Consider the following 22187-nt stretch of genomic DNA (forward strand, 5'->3'; position numbering starts at 1 on the left):
AGAGAGAGAGAGAGCATGAGCAGGGGAGGGTCAGAGAGAGAGGGAGTCACAGACTCTGAAACAGGCTCCAGGCTCTGAGCTGGCAGTCAGCACAGAGCCCGACGCGGGGCTCGAACCCACGAACCGCGAGATCATGACCTAAGTGAAAGTCGGACGCTTAACCGACTAAGCCACCCAGGCGCCCCTGGATGTCAACTTATTTAAGATTAAATGAATAATAATATTTATTTAACACCTTCTATATAACAGACACTGTTCGAAGTGCTGAGTGAATGAAGTACCAGTGAGCAAAACTACCTCACAGAGGTTACAGTCTAGGGAGGTGATATAGTCAGCAAAAAGAGAAATAAAATACATACTATATTACACAATAAAAGAGACCAATGAGACAAAACTTGGCCAGGGAGGATGTATGTGTGAGAGGTTGCAGTTTTAAATAGGAGACTGGGGAAGGCCTCACAAGAGATGACAGTCATGTTAAGATATTAAGTTGATGAAAGATCAAGCCATGAAGAAGAGTTGGAGGAAGAGCATTAGCCAATAGAGGGAATGGCAAAGGCAAATGCCCTGAGTTGGGAGTGTGTCTGGCTGTTCAGGGAAAAGCCAGGAGGTCAGTGTGGATGAAATGTAGTGAATCTGAGGGAAAGGTGTAGGAGATGGGGTCTGAAAGGTAATGGGGATCATGTAGAACCCTGTTGATCTGTGATCTTTGTAAGGACTTTGGGCTATTGAGGTTGAGAGCCATTGGAAGTTTTTGAGCAGAGTGGCAGCATCTAATTAGGCATTCATAGGAATCTGAGAGGCTGCTTTGTTGAGAATAGATAGAAAAGCAGTAGGAGGTTAAATGAAATAATTTATCCATTTGAGTGTATTTCTTTGTTTAATCTAAGGCATATGTAACTGTTGTGTTCAGTCTCATTCATATTATAATGTTATTCTTGCTTGGATTATCAATGTTTTATTTATGGAATGTTGATATAAATGAATTCTTCACTTTTGTTAATTAAGTTATTTAATTTCCTTTTAAACAGAAATGTAATTGTCTTTACAGGTTCATTGGCACTTGCTTTGCTTTGTTCTGGTATATTTTCTCCTTAGCACATGTGGCAATCTTTGTCACGAGATTTAGTTATGGGGAAGAATTGCAGTCCTTTGTCGGAGCTGTTATTGTTGGCACATACAACGTCGTGGTTGTGATCGTACTGACCAAGCTGCTGGTAGCAATGCTTCATAAAAGCTTCCAGTTGATAGCAGTAAGTATTCATTCTTTTAAAAACTTTATATTCTTGGGGCGCCTGGGTGGCTTAGTCGGTTAAGTGTCCAACTTTTCACTTAGGTCATGATCTCGCGGTTCGTGGGTGCGAGCCCTGCGTTGGGCTCTGTGCTCACTGTCAGCTCAGAGCCTGGAGCCTATTTCAGAGTCTGTGTCTCCCTCTCTCTCTGACCCTCCCCAGCTCACGCTGTCTCTCTCTCTCTCTCCTAGAAATAAAAAAAAAATTTTAAAAAAACAAAAAACAAAAAAACTTTATATTCTTTCAGATCGTACCAAATATATGTAGTAGATAAGGCAATCAAAGATTTTAAGAATTAAGAATTAGTATTATTCTAAAATTAAATATAGATTTAAAATTTTTTTTTAATGTTTTTATTTAATTTTGAGAGAGGGTGGGGGCAGGGAGGAGCAGAGAGAGAAGGAGACACAGAATCTGAAGCAGGCTCCTGGCTCTGAGCTGTAAGCACAGAGCCTGATGTGGAGCTCGAACTCATGAACCACGAGATCATGACATGAGCCGAAGTTGGACACTCAACTGACTGAGCCTCCCGGGCACCCCTAAGTATAGATTTTTTAAATGTAAGTAATATATATTAACGACAACTCTTGAACCAAATTTTTACCTACACGCTGTGTAAACATTTGGACATCAAACATTTGGACAGTTTAAAATGATAGCCCCCTCCCCACCTCTCTCTCCTTCTGCCCTTCCCTACCCCGTGTGTGTGTGTGTGTGTGTGTGTGTGTGTGCACGTTCTATGTTGCTTTTTCATTTGGCTCTTACAGAATCATGAAGACAAAGAATGGAAGTTTGCCCGAGCAAAGTTGTGGCTTAGCTACTTTGATGACAAATGTACGTTACCTCCACCTTTCAACATCATTCCTTCACCAAAGACTATTTGCTATATGATTAGTAGCCTCAGTAAGTGGATTTGCTCTCATACATCAAAAGGCAAGGTTAAACGGCAAAACAGTTTAAAGGTAAGAAATTAAAATTGTAACTTGGAAATTTTAACAATTCCTAATTGCAGATGCATCCTAGAGCATAAATATGCAGGTTCCTTAAGGGCTGGGACTGATTTTTTTTTTTTTTAACTCATATATCCCTAATGAATGGCATAGTATCTAACATAAAGTAAGAATTCAGTACATGAGAGATAGACCTGTGATTTTTTTCATGAAATCTTTGTCTCAACTTTTAAAACATGGGAAATGTTTAGAATGCCAATTCTATCAGCACAGTTAAAGATTGACTACTAGAGCCATCTCATATTTTTCTAGTTTTTATTGAAAGTTATTCATTAAATGAATAATTCAGTTCATGTTGCTATAAGCCAGAGGTTTGCAAACTTTTTCTTTAAGGGCTTTGTTAGTAAGTATTTTGGACTTTGCAAGCTAGGACAAAATCAAATGTATGACTATCATAAGTAATATAACAAGAAAGAACACAAATTTCCACAGAATTTTTACTGATAAATTTAAAATGTAACACTAATTGAATAATAATTTAATAGTTTTTTGTAATACAGATTTACTAATGAAAAGAATGAAATTCCATTTGGGGGGATGACATTTTGTTTAATTGGGATTCAAAATCAGTGTTCCCTATCATCAAATTAATTATAAATACTCATCTGTAAAAACCATTCTTAGCTCACAGGCCATTAAAACATAGGAAACAGGACATACTAGTCCTGTGGGTTGTAGTTTGCTAATCCTTCGTATAAATTGAGGATTCCTAAGAATATTTTTAAATCAAGATAAGCCTGTGGATGAATAATAAAACAAATAGGCAGGCTGTATTTGTTTTAAACAAGTGTTGATTATTTTGTGACACATAGTGCCAAAAGTAGAGCCTAATAACGCATGTGTTAGTATCTATGAAAATTTTTTTAAATGTACCTCATTTAAATATTGTTTAATTAATTGTTAGTATCATATAATTGCTTGTTTTGAAGGAATGGAGAAATTTGAAACAAAAGAGAGATGAAAACTACCAAAAAGTGATGTGCTGCCTAGTGCATCGTTACTTGACGTCCATGAGACAGAAGATGCAAAGTACAGATCAGGCAACCGTGGAAAATCTAAATGAACTACGCCAAGATCTGTCAAAATTCCGAAATGAAATAAGAGATTTACTTGGCTTTCGGACTTCTAAATATGCTATGTTTTACCCAAGAAATTAACCATTTTCTAAACCATGTAGAGAATAATTTTCAGTAATAAATCTGAAAGATTGCATTTGCATAATTTGCAATTAAATCAGTGAGATATATCTTGAAATTAAAATGAAGAATTATGTAAAAGCCATTCTTTAACATATTTATAGCATAAATATATTATGTAAAATATGTATATATGATTAGTTTTATAAAACCCTCTATTAGTAGATTTTTGCAGGAGCAAAACAGATTAAGTAGATTTTGTTAGCATGCTGCTTGGTTTTCTTAGTTGAACAGTGCTTTAAATTCTTTTCTTTTTATGTTTAAGAAGGGCAGTTATAATTGTACACATTGCCAGAAGGTTTTGTAAAGTGAAGATCAGCAAATGTGGGCTGGTTTCCATCCATAGGATACACTTGAAATATAGTTAAGTGGTGTTTTTTAAAATCTCTGTTTTAGGAGTTCACATTAGTTCAGTATTTATTGTTTAGAAATATAGTTTTATCTAAAATAAGTGTATTTTTTTTATTTTGTTATCTTAAGTAACAAAGAAAAACCCCTAATGGATGTTTGAATCTGTTTATGTCTCTATAAATTTTAATTCACTTCAGTTTTTGTTATTGTAATATATTTACTTTTACATGGTTGTATTCACTTTATATTTTTTATTTTGTTTTTTTCACTTAATAGTATTTTATATATACATTCCATGTATTGGTATAGTNTTATAGTTTTTGAAAGATCTAGTCAGTAGATGTTTCATTTTATAGCAGTAGAGTATTTGAGTATGTTTATAGGTTTGCACAGTTATTTCACTAAGGCTAGGCATTTGGTAGCTTTTAATTTTTATGTATCATAATAGTGCTACAGTTTTTTTCATTTTTCAAGTTGGAGTGACTGTTCATAGTTATAAAGCTAAACCCAAAATAAGGATTTAGTAGTTACTTTATCATATGTGGTCACAGCCGGTTTTGTTGTTGTAAATTGGAAGACCCTTCAATGTGAGGATTTATTTTATATTTGAACTAAGGTTCTTGAACTAATCTTCCAAAGTGTTTTCCGCAGAATTTAGCATAGCTTCTATAAAAGTGACTTCTCGGTTATTTGTGGATCACTCATGCTGCTTAAGATAAAAGCCTTGATTTTTTTTTTAATTGGAGAATAAGATATGTATTTAAATTTTTTTTCCTGCATTTATGTAAGGGATGTATTTTTAAAAAGTTCAACAGGCTATCGCTTATATTTTCGTGCAGCATTTCCAGTTAAGAGGTTTTTAGGCATCTAATTATCTTCTTAACTGAATTTCAGATGGTGTTAAGGCCATGGGGTGCAGGTAACCCTAGGTCTGTAAGCCCCACTGATCCAGGGGTCATTGTCTAAATAGTATTATGCTTCATCTTGCTTTTTACTTTTTATTTTTTAATTTCCAAATTGTAAGTGTTCCCTCTTTGGGGCAAATTCTTATAAAAATGTTTATTGTAAAATTATATATTTTGTCTACAATGGGATTATGCACTTCCCAGTTGGGATTTTACATCAGGATTTTTAGTCATTCTAAAAAAAATACCTAATTATTAATCAAAATATTTACAGAGTGCCTACTGTATGCATGAATTATTTATGAGGTATATTTTGGATGACAGCATATTGTAAGAAAAAAGGTAAATAAAATGATATTAGATTATAAGTTGGTGGGGTCTATTTATTGTATTATCATGTTTTATACTTTTATTGAAATATAATTCACATAGCATAAAATTCACTTTTGGAAGTGTACAGTTCAGTGTGGTTTTTTTTTTTAAATCATGGTAAGAAAGGTCTAAAATGTGAAACATCAGCATCAGACCCCTTTGTGCCCCTTTCCACCTCCTGTGGCAAACATATTGAACTCTTTTAGCTATTTCTTATATTTATAAATACCATGTTTTGAAATAATTGTTGACACAAAGACCTCTGTGAACATTTATAGCAGCTTTATTCATGATCCCAAACTGGATCACTGAAAACAACCAAATGTTCATCTGCTGGTGAATGGATAAACACGGCGTACATCCGTACGGTGGGTATTTATTTACTCAGTAATACGAAAGAATTGTATCAGCGTTCAGTCAGAGAAGCAGAACTCCCAGGATATTGCAGGCATAGTGATTTATTTACAGGGATTTGCCGTTACACATTGGAATTGGTTAAGCGGTCGCTGTGAGGCTGCTGTTTGCATCTAATGCTAGAGCTTAGAGTTCACACAGTAGGCAGTTGGGAAGGGAAGATAGATGTAACGTGGAAGAAACCAGGACAAATTGGAACCCGTGAGGACTGAGACCTGTGTCACTTCTTACTGCCTCCAAGTTTGGTGATGTGGATATCCTGTGTGAAAAGTTGCCTTTTGCCAGGTTGCTAAACACACAGTTGGCCCAGGATTCAAAGAAGCTGAAGGAAGATCCAAGGAAAGGTAGGACAATGTAGACCAGACTGCTGCCCCATCCCCAGAAGTTGAGCCAGCAGGTAAGTTACCCCACGTTTGAGCTACAAAAGTGCCTGCATAAAAAATGATATCAGTGCTGCTTCACTTCTGCCCTCCAGATTTTACTCTAAAATGTGGCTTGGCGGGNGAAATCGAGCTCCATGTGCTGTCAGCACAGAGCCTGCTTGGGATTTTCTCTCTCTCCCTGTCCCTTCTACCCCCACTCAAATCAATAAACTTAAATAAACTTACCCTAACTTAAGGCCTAGCCAAGTTGACACAGGAACAAACTACCAATATATATGCCATGACATAGATGAGTCTTAAAAGTATTATGCTAAGTGAGGAAAAGGTTACATACTGTATGATTCCATTCACATGACCTTCTAGAAAAAGATAAAACTATGGCAACCCAAATCGGATCACTGGTTATTAAGATCTGGTGGGAGGAGAAGACTGACTACATAATCAAAAGTACACTCAAAAAGAGAGAATTTTTTTAAAAATTTAGTGTTTATTTTTGAGAGAGACAAAATGCGAGTGGAGGAGGGCAGAGAGAGAGGGAAACACAGAATTCGAAGCAGGCTCCAGGCCCCGAGCTGTCAGCACAGAGCTCTTATGCAGGGCTTGAACTCGAACCCGCGAGATCATGACTTGAGCCAAACTCAGACACTTAACCCACTGAGCCACCCACGTGCCCCCAAAAAGGACGAATTTTAATAAATGCAAATTATGCTTCAGTAACCTGACAAAAATACATTGTTACAACTTAAGAAAATAACAACAGACCTAATTCATTGTCACTCCAAAGAAAACAGTGCTTATGCAAGTCGGTAAGTAGCTCATCATTAACACAACACACTGAGGTGAAATAATAGTAATAAATGCCAAAGTAAATTACTTTGTACTATTTTTTCAAAATAATTTTGGCTATTTTAGCTTCTTTCTCTCATATAAATTTTGGAATTTGCCTATCAATTTCTACCAAAAAAGTGGAGGTTTTTTTTTTTTTTACAAATAGTTTATTGTCAAATTAGTTTCTGGGGATTTTTATTAGAATTGCATTCATGTTGAAATTTTTGTTTTCCTCAGAAAATACATTTATAAAATCCAAATAGGCTGAGCTTATAGGCCATGAGGAGTAAACCAGTTGGGTCTAATTATTTAGAATTACATTAAGAAGATATTAATGGGGCGGGGGGCACCTGAATCTTATGATTTGTGAGATCCACTCCCACATCAGGCTCTTTGCTGATAGCAAGGAGTCTGCTTGGGATTTTCTCTCTCTCCCTCTCTCTGCTCCTCCCCTGCTCATGCACACACACACTCAGAACTCTCTCTCAAACAAACAAAAACCTTTCAGCCACATAAATGACAAGTAAGCCCCATTTTCTTCATCCTGCAGTCTAGGGATTCCTGTGTGTGTGTCTGTGTGTGTCTTCATTAGAAAGAACATTTAATCCATCTTTCAATTTTAGGCAAATTATTCTAATTGAAAGATATTAATATTATCAGGTGCTATGTGATAAAAATTTTAAGGAGCTGCCTCAGTAGCTCATCCAGAAATTTAATTTTGTGAGGTTATTTTAATATTCTGAATTTTAAATATTTTAAAACCATCCCCCCATTTAATATTTCAGTGGAAATAGCAGTCACTGTATTTTCTATAATGATTATTTTAATATAGAGCTTTCTTTTTTTCTGAGTTATAAAACTAGGCAGAAACAATTCTCTTATTCTCCATATCCTCAGCTTAAGTTTGGTGTTGATAGTGAATAGCACAAGTTGTTGAATGAAAATTTAGTTTTATCTAGTTGTGTAAATATCCTAGACATTTACCTGATAGTTGTGTGCTCTAGAACATATTTCAGCAAATTGGATTGGAAGAAGACAGATCACCTACTTCAATCTTCTCATTTTAGAGGTGAGAAAATTGCCATTTTAAGTAATTTGTCTAAGATTGAATCATGACTGACATGAGATCCTGAACTCAGTTTATTGTTTGTGTGAGATATATCCCAAAGCTTTGTTTTTTTGACTTATTTCTCATTGTAAGTTCATCTTGGTCAGAGAACAGAATTTAAGATGCTTTAAAAATCCTTGCTTTTCTAAATGAATAGTTTATTAGAGACTTAATTTATAACCAAGGACAGAAGCAGAGACCAGTGAGATGAGCAAGGATTAAGAGGGAAAAGAGGGACAGTAAGGTAGTAGCACAAATAGAAAATCAGGAGTCAGCCCTCCCAAAAATAAGCCAAGGCATGGAGGGACCAAGGGTTTAGAATGGAAAAACTGAGTGATTTTATTTCCGTGCAATTTTTTATCCTGATCAATTTGGTTATTCAAGGATCTAGAAACAATTTAAGATCTATGAGGGACCTCAGAAAAGATCCAATTCAACTTTCTCATTTTATAGGTAAGGAAACAAAGTTCTCCCAGTGGTACACTGTGAAGGAGACTCCAAGTCTTTGTCTACCTTGGCCAGGAAGCTCTTAATTGCATTATGTCATTGTTAATATAATTTTTTTTGCTTATAAATTGATCGATTTTATGAAATCTTTAAGTTTATAAATTTTCTTAATATATTTTTATACTCAAAAGCTTCATCTCACTGTTTAAATGTAACCTAATCTTGGGGCACCTGGGTCGTTCAGTTAATCATCCCACTTCAGCTCAGGTTATGATCTCTCAGTTCATGGGTTCAAGTCCCATGTCGGGTTGTGTACTGACAGATGACAGTTCAGAGCCTGGAGCCTGCTTTAGATACTGTCTTCCTCTCTATGCCCCTCCCCTTCTTGCATTCTGTCTTTGTCTCCAAAATAAATACACATAAAAAAATGTTTAATGTAACCTAATCTTAGTATCAGAATGCCACAGGAATATCCCTCAAGCAAAAGATAACATTTCAAAATGATAATAAAATTTTAACCTTTTTAAACCTAATTGCTGACTTTGTCTTTTAGAGGAAGAAACAAATTGCAAAATCAAAGCAGAAGTCCAGTGTTTAAATTTTTTTAAATTGAACAGTTGACACTCAATGTTACATTAGTTTCTGGAGTTGTTCAATACAGTACAAAAGTTTATAGTTCTGCTGTACTCAGCACAAGTGTGGCTACCATCTAACCCTATACAACACTATTACAGTACCACTGATTATATTTCCTATGCTGTACCTTTCATCCCCATGACTTAAACGTTAGAATATTAAATCACTTCAAAATTTTTCAGAACAAATTTCTATGTACGTCCCAGAGCTACTCTGAGTAGCCAATTCTGTACATCCATACGTGCTCTCACACTTCTACATCCTATGTTAAAAAGAGGCTGTTGGTGTATGAGTAATGACCCTCACATATTTAACTCAAGATGCCTAATTATAAAAGATTTTTAAAAATTCAATGTTTTGTCCTTGGGCTAGAGCTTATATGCACATCTAAGGAAGAAACTTGTGAAACTCTATCAATTCTTACCACTTAGCTGCAGGGTTTTTTGGGCTACTTGAATTGATATCATCTTTGCATTATAAAAGTCTTCTTTCTTCCTGTCAATATCATTTATTTCTCTTTCCTTACTACATTGACTAGACCCACCAGTGCAATTTTTAATAGAAATGTTGACTTCAGGTATTTTTGTCTTGTCACTGATATTAGAATGCTTTCAGTATGTCACCATTTGCTGTAGGTTTTTTCATCTGCATAAGGAAGCTCTTCTGTTTTTAGTTCCCTCAATGTTTGTCTTGAATAAACATTGAATTACATCAAATGCTTTTCTGCATTACTAAGTCAAGTGATTTTTCTCCTTTAATGTATTGCAAATAGGGCTTAACAGAAACCTTCCCCATTCTGCTAAGAGTTGATCTGTGTTTGGGTTGCTTGGTGGCTCAGTTAAGTGGTGGCTCAGGTCATGATCTTGCGGTTTAGTGAGTTCAAGCCCTGCGTCAGGCTCTCTGCTGACAACTCAAGAGCCTGGAGCCTGCTTTGGATTCTATGTCTCCCTATCTTTGCCTCTCCCCCTCTCATGCTCTGTCTCGCTCTTTATCTCAAAAGTAAACAAACATCAAAAAATTCTTAAAAAAAAGAGTTGACCTGTGTTTACCTCCAGTTTAGTTTACCTAGTAACCTGATATTACAGCATGTCAACTATGTTGCTAGACAAATATGTTTGTGGTAAAAAGGAACCCTGGTTGGGGTAAATTGCATTGGATTATGAGCAACGGTAACTGAACTATAAATACCTGGTAGGGAACTGCAGCTTTAGGACTTCCTGAGTGTGTAACTCTTACAAGGAGGCATGTCCTCTCTGAGGAGTCTGGAAGCTATGCCTACAGAGTTCATACAAGAGATACTGGTTTCTGAGGAGATGTGAACTAAGTTGGAGTGTCTGCACCCACCTGATGTGAGTCGAGTCTCCTGGCATTGAGACATTATCTAGGAAGGCCAAAGAAAATGACTCCTGTGAACTGGCTGGGTGAACTGCTGCCAGAATGCTGCACAGTCTCCTAATGTAGAAAGTCTGACTCTGTCCTGTTAAGCTCTGGTCCTTGTGCTATAGCTTTTTGGAGATGCTGATAGTGAGAGAGGCCTGTGGTTCTCTTACGAGCCTGAATGTTTAGTTGCACCTAGGACTCCCTCGTTGACAATATAGATCTATCAGCGCAGTGAAGGGTGAACACTGATTCCCTGATGGTAAATTGATCAAGTGTTTCTGGGGGTAAACCCTACTTGATCGTGTTCTATTTTGTTTGTTGGGTTTTGTCTGATAGTTATTTTGTTTTTGTGCCTATGTAAGTGAAATCAGACTGGATCCTATGTTTGCTCAAGTGTTGGTATTATTATACTAATTTCATAAAAAGAATTGCTGTCTATGACTTCATTTATACTCTGGAATTGTATATGTTGGATTGGCAGTATTTGTCCCTTAGATGTTTGGTAGACTTTCAAAGTAAAACTATCTGGACCTGGAGTTTTGGTTGAATAACGAGTTTTAATTACTGTTGAATTTCTTTAATGGTTATAGGACAGTTTGGGCATTCTGTTTCTACTTGAGTGTGAGTTGTTAAGTACACCNCATTTGAGCTTTCAAATCTATTCACATAAAGTGGTTGATAAGAGCCTTTTGTTACCTTTTAAGATTCTATAACATCAGCAATTTTTATTCCTAAATTGTTGTTATTTTTACTTCTTTTCTTGCTTAATCTTGTAAGAATTTTGTCAACTAGTAGTCATTTTGGAGAATCAATTTTTGGCCATTAATTTTATATATTTATGATTACTATTTTACTCTATTTGTTATTTCTAATTCCTGATACCTTTTAAAAGTTTAGTCTGTTCTTATTTTAACTTCCTAATGTGTGTCATTCACAAATTATTTTTCACCCTTTCATAATGTAAACATTTAATTTTATAAATTATAAAGTGTTATTTAGAGTGTATTTTGAAGTGTCCTTCTACACATTTTAAAATTTAGTGTTTCTAGGAGCACCTGGGTGGCTTAGTTGGTTGAGTGTCGACTTTGGCTCAGGTTATTGATCTGGTAGTTTGTGGGTTCAAGCCCCATGTTGGGCTCTCTGCTGTCAGCGCAGAGCCTGTTTCAGATCCTCTGTCCCCTTTCTCTCTACCCTTCCCTCACACACGCTCTCTCTCTCAAAAATAAACATTTAAAAATAATTTAGTGTTTCTATTATTCAGTTTTTAATGCTTTACACTTTCCATAATTTCTTTTGATTATGAGTTATTTAAAAGCACATTTCTCAATTTCTAATATCAGGTTTTTCCTATTTTACTATTGTTCACTTTTTGTTATTAATTTCTAACTATTCATTGTTTTTGGAGAAGGATGTCCACATACTTGTGCTTTGAAATTTGTTGAGATTTGTTATTTTTTTTAAATGTTTATTTTTGAGAGAGAGAGAGAAACAGCATTGAGCAGAGGAGGGGCAGAGAGAGAGGGAGACACAGAATCTGAAGCAAGCTCCAGGCTCTGAGCTGTCAGCTGAGACCGACGATGGGCTCGACTGACGCAGGGCTCGATCTCAGGAACCATGAAATCATGACCTGAGCTAAAGTCGGATGCTTAACCGACTGAACCACCCAGGTGCCCTGGTACATTTGTATTTCTGTCATCAAATTTTGTGATATTTTCCCGGATTTCATTTTAATTTCTTGCCTTCTTTTTGTTCTCTGCTAATTTAAAATTTTCAAACTATGTATTCTCCTATAGTTGCCTTAGATATATTTTTAATATTTAAAATATTTAATATTAACAGAGCATGAATTGGGGAGGGGCAGAGAGTGAGGGAGATGCAGAAATCCAAAGCAGGCTCCAGGCTTTGAGCTGTCAGCACAGAGCCCAACGTGGGGCTGGAACTCAGGTACGGTGAGATCATGACCTGAGCAGAAGTCGGGTGCTTAACCGCCACCCAGGCACCCCTCACTAGGTATTTTAATATAAAGGCTTAAGTTCTCAAATTTCTAAATTAGTGTTTTTATCCTTCTCTCTCTCAATATAAGGGCCTTAGAACACTTAGGCCCCCTCCACCACACACTTTTTAAAATGTTTTCTATTTGTATATAAATATTTTGCAAATTTGCTTGCACTTATATAAATATGCCCATGAATTCAAGCAAAAAGAGTTTCTGGTAATATTACTTAATTTGCATTAGAACTACTAATCTGAGCCTGAGTGGCTCAGTTATTTAAGTGTCTGATTCTTGGTTTCTGCTCAGGTCATGATCTCACAGTGTGTGAGATTGAGCCCCTAGTTGGTCTTCTCACTGATAGCATGGAGCCTGCTGGGAATTCTGTGTCTTCTTCTCTCTCTGCCCCTCCACCCCCTCTTGTGTACACACTCTCTCTCAAAAGAAATAAACATTACCAAAAAAAGAACTACTGGGGTGCCTGGGTGGCTCAGTTGGTTAAGTATCCAACTCTTGGTTTCAGCTTAAGTCATGATCTTGCAGCTTTGTGGTTCGAGCCCTGCAATAGGCTGTCTTGTCAGCACAGAGCCTGCTTGGGATTCTGTTTCTGCCCCTTCCCAACTCTGCTGTCTGTCTTTCTCAAAAATAAATGAACTGAGAAAAAAAAAAAAAAACAAACTACTAATCTGTAGCTGTCTTTATTATTTCATTTCAGTAGTCCAGAAAGTATAATGGGAACCCGGCAGCACTTTCCTACAGAAAGAAAAAAAGAAGATAAATGTCTTTAATAANGTATTTGTTATTTCATTTCAGTAGTCCAGAAAGTATAATGGGAACCCGGCAGCACTTTCCTACAGAAAGAAAAAAAGAAGATAAATGTCTTTAATAAAGGTTAACCTTTGAGTAAGGTAAGTAATAGAACAGAATTTAAGATTTGGAAACTTTGCAAGATTCACATATTTTTGTTATAAGAATTGAATTCAAAGAATGAAAATTAAGTTAGCAAGACCCCCCTGAAACACATCAGAGTTTGGAAATGTCTTATGAGGTATTAGTATGATCTCCCATTTTTTCATCATGTGTATTTGATTCCCCAAGTAGCTAAAAACAAAATTTAGTCAATTATACTTTAAAAAGAAATAACGCTTTAAAAAGAACTCCTAGAAGAGAAATAATTCCCAGAAGTCATCTAGTCTAACTCCTTCAACTCATAACTAAGGAAACTACAGTTTAGTCAAAATAAATGATTTGTTGAGCAAGAAGGAAATTAAGAGATGGTTATTGGACCAAAAAGAGCAGTGTCACTATTCAGCTTATCTCTGTTTTGAATAATTGAATTAGAAGACAAAGCAGTGCCATAGGTTATTAAACCACTGTTTTCCTAAACAGTTGGAAGTCTTGTTTCAGAGATGTCAATGACCAGTTTGGATTACTTTTTCCAGTTTTTACCTCACCATAACTCAAGCACCCACTCCAAAACCAATGTAAGTCTTCCCGCTGGTTAATGCAGGAGGCTGACAGTTGCACGCATGTGGCCTTGTTGCCTATAATGCACCAATTAGAAGAGAAGGAGAAAAAAAAAAGACTAAAATCTTTTTTTTTTTTTAAAGCACTCTCCACACCCAATGTGGGGAGCAAGTTCATGCCTCCAAAATCAAGAGTGGCATGCTCTACCAACTGAGCCATCCAGGTGCCCCAAAATACTAAAATCTTTAGTAATCACTCCAAAGTCACATAACATGCATTCTTGAAAGGAAGTCACTTGCCTTGAGAAGGTTAGAATCAATCAGGATTCTGTAGTTACATTCTGGCTGGGCACAGTCGAGAAGCCCTCATGATTGTGAGGGTGTTTGTAAAAGATGGCACTGGCCAATGAAGTCAACTACTGACTCTTCTAGTTCATCTACTTTCTCAGCTGGTGAATTTCTGGTACTGATGGGCAGCCCAGTGGGAGAGGCTAAGGAATAATTCCTGACCCCACAAGCAGCCCACATTCACTGCTTGCTTGTGCCTGCTGAGCTGCCAAAACAGAGGGATTCTTCCTTTTGAAATTCCATTTTTCCGCCTTTTGAATGTCTGGTCACCTCTGGAGCTGGGAATTCTTGTTTTTACGCAAAAGAATACTTTCATTTCTACAACTTAGGTTGTGCCATGGGAGACCTTGTGACCCAAATCTTGGTTCATCCCTGATGTCTTCTACCTTCTTCAGGCAGAAATGGTTTGTCCCCTCGTCCACAGCTCCTGCCCGGCAACCTCCTAAAGGCTGGTTGGCAGAGGCATTGCAGATGCAGCTGCATTTCAAACAGCTGTGTGCAAACAAGGAGGGGGGGGGGGGGGGGGANAGCTTCCTACCTGATACACCCTGATTCAGTTTCCTGGGGATGAACAGGACAGGGGCATCAGGCTCACTTCTAATTTCAGGTCTTATCAAATGACCAATCATGATTTAGGCTAGGAAACCAAAGACCAAACACTGCAAAGCCAGAATACGAGGGTTTTCCTCTGGGGCAGAGTTGGAGTCAGGACTCCTGAGCTTGGTTGCCAGCTCTTTCTCTTGGGAGATGTGTGTTGTAGACAAGTCACTAAATATACCTGAGCTTCAATTTCTGTTACCAAATGAAGGAGTTGCACTAGATCCCTGAGGGACACCATTCTAACACTGTCTGGTTCTGCAGAGAATTATAGTCTACTTACATTACTGGATCCATCTAGTCTCCAAAGTTCTTGGAATGCTAACTCTTTCAGCAAAGTGTGAATTGATACCAAGCTGATTATGTAAAAAGCAGGGAATGTTCTTCTTACAGTGTCTTTTTCTATAAAAACAAATTTTAATCATTTAAAAATATTTTATTAAGCACGGATTTAAAAAATGCAAGAGAATATAACACCTCAGAGCAAATGCTTGAAGGTAAAACAAGTATCACTATAAATATTGCACTTATAAAATCTCTTTTTTACATCTTCACACAGCTCATTTCTAAAATATCCTTTTACAGAGATGTATAAATAAACTGCTTCCAAACCGTCAACGCTCGATACATTCAGTTTCCTATCGTGTATCTGCTCCTCTCCGTGCAGGCGCAGAACTTCCATCAGTGATATCGGAGGTCTCAGACCTACATACTGTGAAGAGTAAATCTTTCTGAATGCTCAATGTTTCATATAGGAGGTTTTTTTCTACAGAGAAAAATACAGATCTTTCAAAGGCAATGACAGAATGCAGCTTAAATTGACACAGTTCACTGTTAACATTGCTTATTTTTCAAGGCATCCAGGAGCTTCTGGTTCTTGGTCTTGAACATCATGATAAAGCTGTTTGGCATGATTTTGCCTCTTCCATCTTCACCCACTTGGCCCATAATGATGTAGTTTAGACCTAAAAAAAAGAAAAAGAAGAATATATTTTCTCTACCTGTACTGTTTTTGCTACAACATAGACTATAACTTACCTCTAAACAAATGATCTGGAAACAATATTATTATACATCTGTTCTATCTAGGATAAAATCAGGTTTAAGCCTCTCAGCAGAAAAAAAGTCTAACCCCCCCCCAAGGAACGTGTTCCAGCTCTACCAACATGAGGAACATGGAGGAAATGAGGAGGCCCATGTCCTGCTCTGCAGGATTTACTGAGTATCTGCTGTGCACCACACGCTGTGTTCATGTGAAAGGCTGTCCTTCCTCAAGGGGCCTCGGTGTTCCCTGACTGCCATCCTCAGATGGCCTGTCACTGTCCCATAATGCTTCTGGATTTCCCGGGCACTTGGCAACTAATGATCCACGGTCTTCTGTTGTCAAACTGAGCTTTTTTCAATATCTGAAGCATCTGTACTACGTAAGTTTCCTGAAGGCTTGGTTGCATCATATATTGCTTTGCATTCTTACAGTTCCTTACAACAAATAGATACTAAAAAGTTCTATCGGTTATATAATTTTTTGTATTACAGTGTGTCTGGCTGAGTTAGGCCTAGACTGGGCCCTAAGCTGAGGTGTGTTGGATTCAACTCTGAAGATTTATACTGCCTGAGAAAAATGCCATAAAGACAGAGTTTATTACCACCTCCTTTATTCTCCCTCTTCGCCTGTGTGTTATAAGAGAAATATGTGTGTCCTTTTTCTCTTGCATAATCTTTCCTTTGTGGGCTGACATTGTCCTCAGTGGTCTTGAGCCTGTGAAAGCTTGGAGGGCTGTGCAGGTGGATGCCACCTCAAGGCTAGACTGTTACCATCAGTATGAGACCTTACAGTAGTGTCTTCATGTACATTATCTGCTATTACTGTGGTGCTGGAAAGAAGTGTTAACTTTTACAGAGCCTTTGCTATTTGCTCAGAAGAATCCATGTGAAGCCGCTGGTCTCCAGACTTTTCTGAACTTGAATTCTTAAAGTGGATATTCTCTCTCTCTTTCTCTCTATTGTGTGGGTGGGGCATAGGTGGGGGAAGTTTGTAATAAGACTGAGAAAAGGAATGAGCGGAGATTGGAGAGAGAAATCATGCTATACCACACAGCAGAAAACCAAACATGATTACAATTCCAGAGAGAGAGAGATCTATCTCCATGTGCTGTTTATGGAAAGGTGTCTACACACACATCATGTTGTGGGGGGGTGGGGGGGAGTGGCAGTAGAATAGGTATAGCATCATCACATTTGTCTAAGTGTACGTGCATGCTTTCTATAGACAGAAACTTTCTAGAGGACACTTTTCATGGTACCTCTGGGGAAAGGGAAAGGGCTTCACTTTTTATTTCGTATCCTTCTCTACTTACCTAAACTTTTTTAAAAACCATAGAACATTCATTACTTTTATAAGTTAAAGAACTTATTATGGCCAACTAATCTTTGACAAAGCAGGAAAGAATATTCAATGGGATAAAGACAGTCTATTCAGCAAGTGGTGCTGGGAAAACTAGACAGCAACATGCAGAAAAACGAACCTGGACCATTTTCTTAGACCATACACAAAAATAAACTCAAAGTGGATGAAAGGCCTAAATAAATGTAAGATAGGAAGCCATCAAAATCCTCAAGGAGAAAGCAGGCAGAAACCTCTTTGACCTTAGCCGCAGCAACTTCTTACTCAACATGTTTCCAGAGGCAAGGGAAACAAATGCAAAATGAACTATTGGAACCTCATCAAAATGAAAGGCTTCTGCACAGCGAAGGAAACAATCAGCAAAACAAAAGGCAACCAAAGGAATGGGAGAAGATATTTGCAAATGACATATCAGATAAATGGTTATTATCCAAAATCTATAAAGAACTTATCAAACTCAACACCCAAAAAACAAATACTCCAGTGAAGAAATGGGCAAAAGACATGAATAGACATTTCTCCACAGAAGACATCCAGATGGCAAACCAACACAAGAAAAAATGCTCAACATCACTATCACTCATCATCAGGGCAATACAAATCAAAACCACAATGAGATACCACCTCGCACCCATCAGAATGGCTAACACTAACAACTCAGGCAACAACAGATGTTGGCAAGGATACTGAGAGAGAGGATCTCTTTTGCACTGCTGGTGGGAATGCAAACTGGTGCAGCCACTCTGGAAAACAGTAGGGAGGTTCCTCAAAAAATTAAAAATAGAACTACCCTCCAACCCAGCAATTGCACTACTAGGTATTTATCCAAGGGATACAGGTGTGCTGTTTCGAAGGGACATGTGTACCCCGCTGTTTATAGCAGTGCTATTGACAATAGCCAAGGTATGGAAAGAGCCCAAATGTCCATCGATGGATGATTGGTAAAGATATGGTGTGTGTGTGTGTGTGTGTGTGGAGTATTACTCAGCAATCAGAATGAAATCTTGCCATTTGCAATTACATGGATGGAACTAGAGGTATTATGCTAAGCGAAATTAGAGAAAAACAAATATCATGACTTCATTCATATGAGGACTTTAAGATACAAAACAGATGAACATAAGAAAAGCAAAAATAATATAAAAACAGGGAGTGGGACAAAACATGTAACTCTTAAATAAGGAGAAAAGAAGGTTGCAAGAGGGGTTGTGGGAGCGGGGATGGGCTAAATGGGTTAGGGGCTTTAAGGAATCTACTTCTGAAATCATTGTTGCACCATATGTTTAACTAACTTGGATGTAAATTAAAAAAATAAATTTTAAAAAAATTGTTTAAAAAATTCATTTGCTCCTTGCCTCTGTCTCTGGACTTTTTCCATTTAAAAGAAAATTTTTTAATGTTTATTTTTGAGAGAGACTGAGCACGAGCGAGATACACACAGAATTGAAGCAGACTCCAGGCTCTGAGCTTTCAGCACAGGGCCCGATGCCAGACATAAACCCACGAACCATAAGATCATGACCTGAGCTAAAGTCAGATGCTCAACCGACCGAGCCACCCAGGCGCCCCAGAATTTTTCCATTTTTCACCTTTCCTTTTTCCAAAATTTCTTTTAAATTCATTTCCATGTGTGGATTTAATGAACCTGTGTATGCAAATGATTTACAAATCTTTAATTCTAGCCCATATATACCTCTCTCTTCTAAACTTCAGCTCTGAATTTCTTGTTCCTTGCTAGATATTTTCTGCTAAACATAGTATTGGCACCTTAAGTGTAATAACTGAAAATCTCTTTCCCCTTAATGGCTCCTTCTGTATCTGTTCCCTATTGATCCAACCTCAAATGCTTCTTGGACTCATCCATTATTTCCATATCTCACCTTCTGTCACAAGTTACAAGAACTGGGCTTAGAGCCCAATTCTGCCGAACTCCAAAGGCCTTTCTTCTACACCAGAAGTGGACAACACATTAGCCTCGATTTTACTTCCCCAGCCATGGCATTTCTCAGACTGTCCGTCTTGTTTCCTTCTCTGTCCCTGAGCTTCCCTAAAGAAAAACTAGTATTTTCCTCCTTACCTCTTCTGAGGAGAGGGCACTGCTTGCAGACCACGATGACCTTGGCACTCATGTTCTTGCCAGCCTGCTGAATTGCCAGATTTCCCTCTTTATAGATGTTGATGATCGAGACTGTGGCATGCAAACTTCCACCTCGGGTGACAGTTGTGATAACAGTGCCAGCCAGTACTGCAGAAGGAATATGACAGTGAAAGCAAAAAATGGAGGCAGAAGTGAGAATAATTATACATTCTTCTAAGCTTCAGATAGGAAACATAATGTTCAAGAGAAAGCCCTAACAGAGCTATCACATTTGATTCTGCACATTTGTCACCAAAATTTAGGTTGAAAAGAGGCCATGGAGCTGGAATGTTACCCACATTGTTAGGTGTTGATACCTAGGAAAGAAACCTAATTATCTGCTGCATTGTAGTCTGTTGCTGAGAAGGGGGATCTCTGCCATGTTTTATCCAACATGGGGATCATTTACCAAATAAGTGATAGGCTTATGAGCCTCTACCTATGAATACTCAAGACGACCTTGAATCTTTAGAGGCAATACCACACTACAGGGTTGCATGCTAGGGGTTTGAGCTATGACAATCTGAGGCTTCGTGTCTGTGTGGTTGAGCACCTACCTTTCTGTGTCTTTCCCCCCACCCCTCTCTTCAGCTGTCCTCTCCCCTTTAACTTTGGTTCATCCCATGGATCCAGCTCTAATTATTGGTATCTATCTGTTTCTGGGCCTTTCATAATCTTATTCACCTTGTTTATTTCATTTAGCAAATCAAAGTATAGAACTGAGGTATAACAAAACATTTTCTTGCCTCTAAACAAAAACAAAATTCAGTTGCTTTTCATTATGTAACTCTGTTTAATTCTGTGGTGATATAAGAGGAAAATGTCTCACTTTGGAGCCACAGAAGGAAAGATGCTGGCATTTTGTGGGTGATAATTCCATGTGGTACAGGACTTGCACTGAGAGACTGTTTTATGAGCCCTGTCCCTGCCCAGAAAAACCAGTAGCAGCCCCCAGTTATTGTGCCAAAGACTGCTCCTTGGGGAGTGTTACCAGTATAGGCTGAAAACCAATGGGCCACGGGTGTTAGTATTTGGTCATTTTGCCATGGAAGAGACTCACAATGGAATAAATTGAAATCTGGACTCGGCTGACCCGCTGCTTATGTAGTGTGCAGACTTCATAAAATCAGAACTCTTATCATGCTTTACTTTGATTCCTGGTGATAAGTGTTCACTGCAAAATGTTAAGTCTGTAGCCAAGTGAAATCTGGTGGCTCCAAAGGACATGGAGGGAGATTTCATTAAGCACCTCCTGCAGAAGACTAACCTGGATGTGTCAGCATCCAGTTTTCATTTTTCACTGTTTTCATTTTCATGCCTGTTATTTGAACTGCAGCATGCAAACTCCAGTAAGATCTAGGGCCCCAGATTCTTCAGTGCCTTCACACCTTCACTAAAAATAGTTTTTCTGGACTAGATAGTTATACCACTTTAAGGCACAGAAAAAGCAAGCCTCTTTTGGGAGACTCTGTTGTGGGTAACCTACTTAGGCTTTAACAACTTCCTTTTCTTATTAAGACTCTTCTTAAATGTTCTTTTAAAAACTAACCAACATAATTAAATTTGGTATCTCTTGCTCTTAAGTGGTTTTTACAGAAAGTACAAGTATTTCAATTGGAAAAAGCTCTGAGAAATTCTGTCATTAGGTAGTATCTCCTCAGTTCCAATTTATAAGCATTTCCAAATAGATTTCAGATTCCCAAGTTTCAATTTAATACTCTGGAATGACAGTACAGAGGAAATACGTGAATTTCTTCTGAGAAAGGCCAGCCTGGATATGTTTCTAATTTACTTAAGTGGAATTACAGATGTGTGAAAAATATGCCATACAGGAAAAATATGTGAGGAAAAAAGTATACAGGGTTTTTCAGGAATACTGATCCAGCCAGAATACAGTATTATATCCCAGGAATCAACTTAATAAGTTTATGTGGGAAAAAAGCATATTTTCTGTATACATATTTTTCTTAGTTGTGAAATCTAACACTTTGAACAACACTATTCAACACACCTTGGTGAACAGGAAAACATTTCCTTGGGTGAATGAAGAGTGTAACGCATTACCATCACCTTCGGGGCAATTCCTTTGAGATTAAGCATGCTGTCTCAAGTTTCTGATTAAAGAGAAAAGGCCCGGTTTTATTCTTACCAAAGTTACTTGAACAATAATTGCTCTCCAGAGTTCCCGACCGTCTACACTTCTGTTGACACAGGGCCACAGTGGGTTTTAAACCTTCATTCAAAGAAGAAAGACCTAAGATTCAGAAAAATGAATTCAAATGCAATTGGTGTTTCGACCTGAATCGATCTATTTAAAATTCCTAGTTATTTCCCTGAGCCATCAATCCGTCATCGCAATGGAGTAATTACATTCAAAAGAAATTCTTTATGCTACAAACTGCTGCTCTAATTTCCTCAGGGTAACTCCATACCCTCTGCTGTATTTTAAACCAGAGATCAAAGATAACCCAAATTTAGCCCTCTTTTCTTCTTTCTTTATATATAACTAACACTAACCAAAAATAGATATAGCCTCCTTGTGCCCTGCTTAGAACAACCCAGCGCAAAAAATATGAACTCGGAAAATACAGGTCAATTCTTCACTTTACAAAAGGAATCCAATGGTGTTCCCCATGAGGTTAGAGGGAGTTTTCTCCAGTGCATTTAAAATAGGCAACTTCCCAAATGTGGGTAGTACAAAGTTTTAGAAACTGTGTAAGTGTATTATACCTATAATGAGATGCGGCCCATCGTTAAACATGTATTTTGAGTCTGTCATTGCCCATAAGCATCTTAAAAACTGGGAAGTAGACTAATTTAAAAACAAAATGAAATAGGTAAACAGAGTAGTTCTCCAGCAAAGGTGATTCTTCCCCTCGGGTGATGTTTTGCAATGTCTAGAAATATTTTTTGTTGTCACAAC

The 22187-nt window shown here is 37.6% G+C and overlaps 2 protein-coding genes across 3 annotated transcripts in view; one reads left to right on the top strand and one right to left on the bottom strand.

Moving 5' to 3' along the window:
- The window catches only part of TRPC1 (transient receptor potential cation channel subfamily C member 1), a 59988-nt gene extending 55948 nt beyond the window's left edge, over window positions 1-4040 (top strand). The window contains exons 10-12 of the mRNA XM_077756660.1: window positions 1052-1253; window positions 2060-2254; window positions 3232-4040. Of these exons, the coding sequence (XP_077612786.1) occupies window positions 1052-1253; window positions 2060-2254; window positions 3232-3459 (625 nt within the window). The 3' untranslated portion in view covers window positions 3460-4040. The remainder of the gene's footprint in view (window positions 1-1051; window positions 1254-2059; window positions 2255-3231) is intronic.
- Window positions 4041-15172: 11132 nt separating this feature from the next.
- The window catches only part of PCOLCE2 (procollagen C-endopeptidase enhancer 2), an 84537-nt gene continuing 77522 nt past the window's right edge, over window positions 15173-22187 (bottom strand). Inside the window, exons 7-9 of one of the 2 annotated variants that reach the window (XM_077756662.1) lie at window positions 21414-21497; window positions 19205-19372; window positions 15173-15688 (exon numbers count right to left, since the gene is read on the bottom strand). In XM_077756662.1, coding sequence (XP_077612788.1) covers window positions 15558-15688; window positions 19205-19372; window positions 21414-21497 — 383 coding nt within the window. In that variant the 3' untranslated portion in view covers window positions 15173-15557. Of the gene's footprint in view, window positions 15689-19204; window positions 19373-21413; window positions 21519-22187 lie in introns of both variants that reach the window. The other variant, XM_077756661.1, reaches the window with a different exon arrangement.

The sequence above is a fragment of the Crocuta crocuta genome, unplaced genomic scaffold (assembly GCF_008692635.1).
Source record: "Crocuta crocuta isolate KB4526 unplaced genomic scaffold, BGI_CrCroc_1.0 scaffold337, whole genome shotgun sequence".
NCBI classification, from domain to species: Eukaryota; Metazoa; Chordata; class Mammalia; order Carnivora; family Hyaenidae; genus Crocuta; species Crocuta crocuta.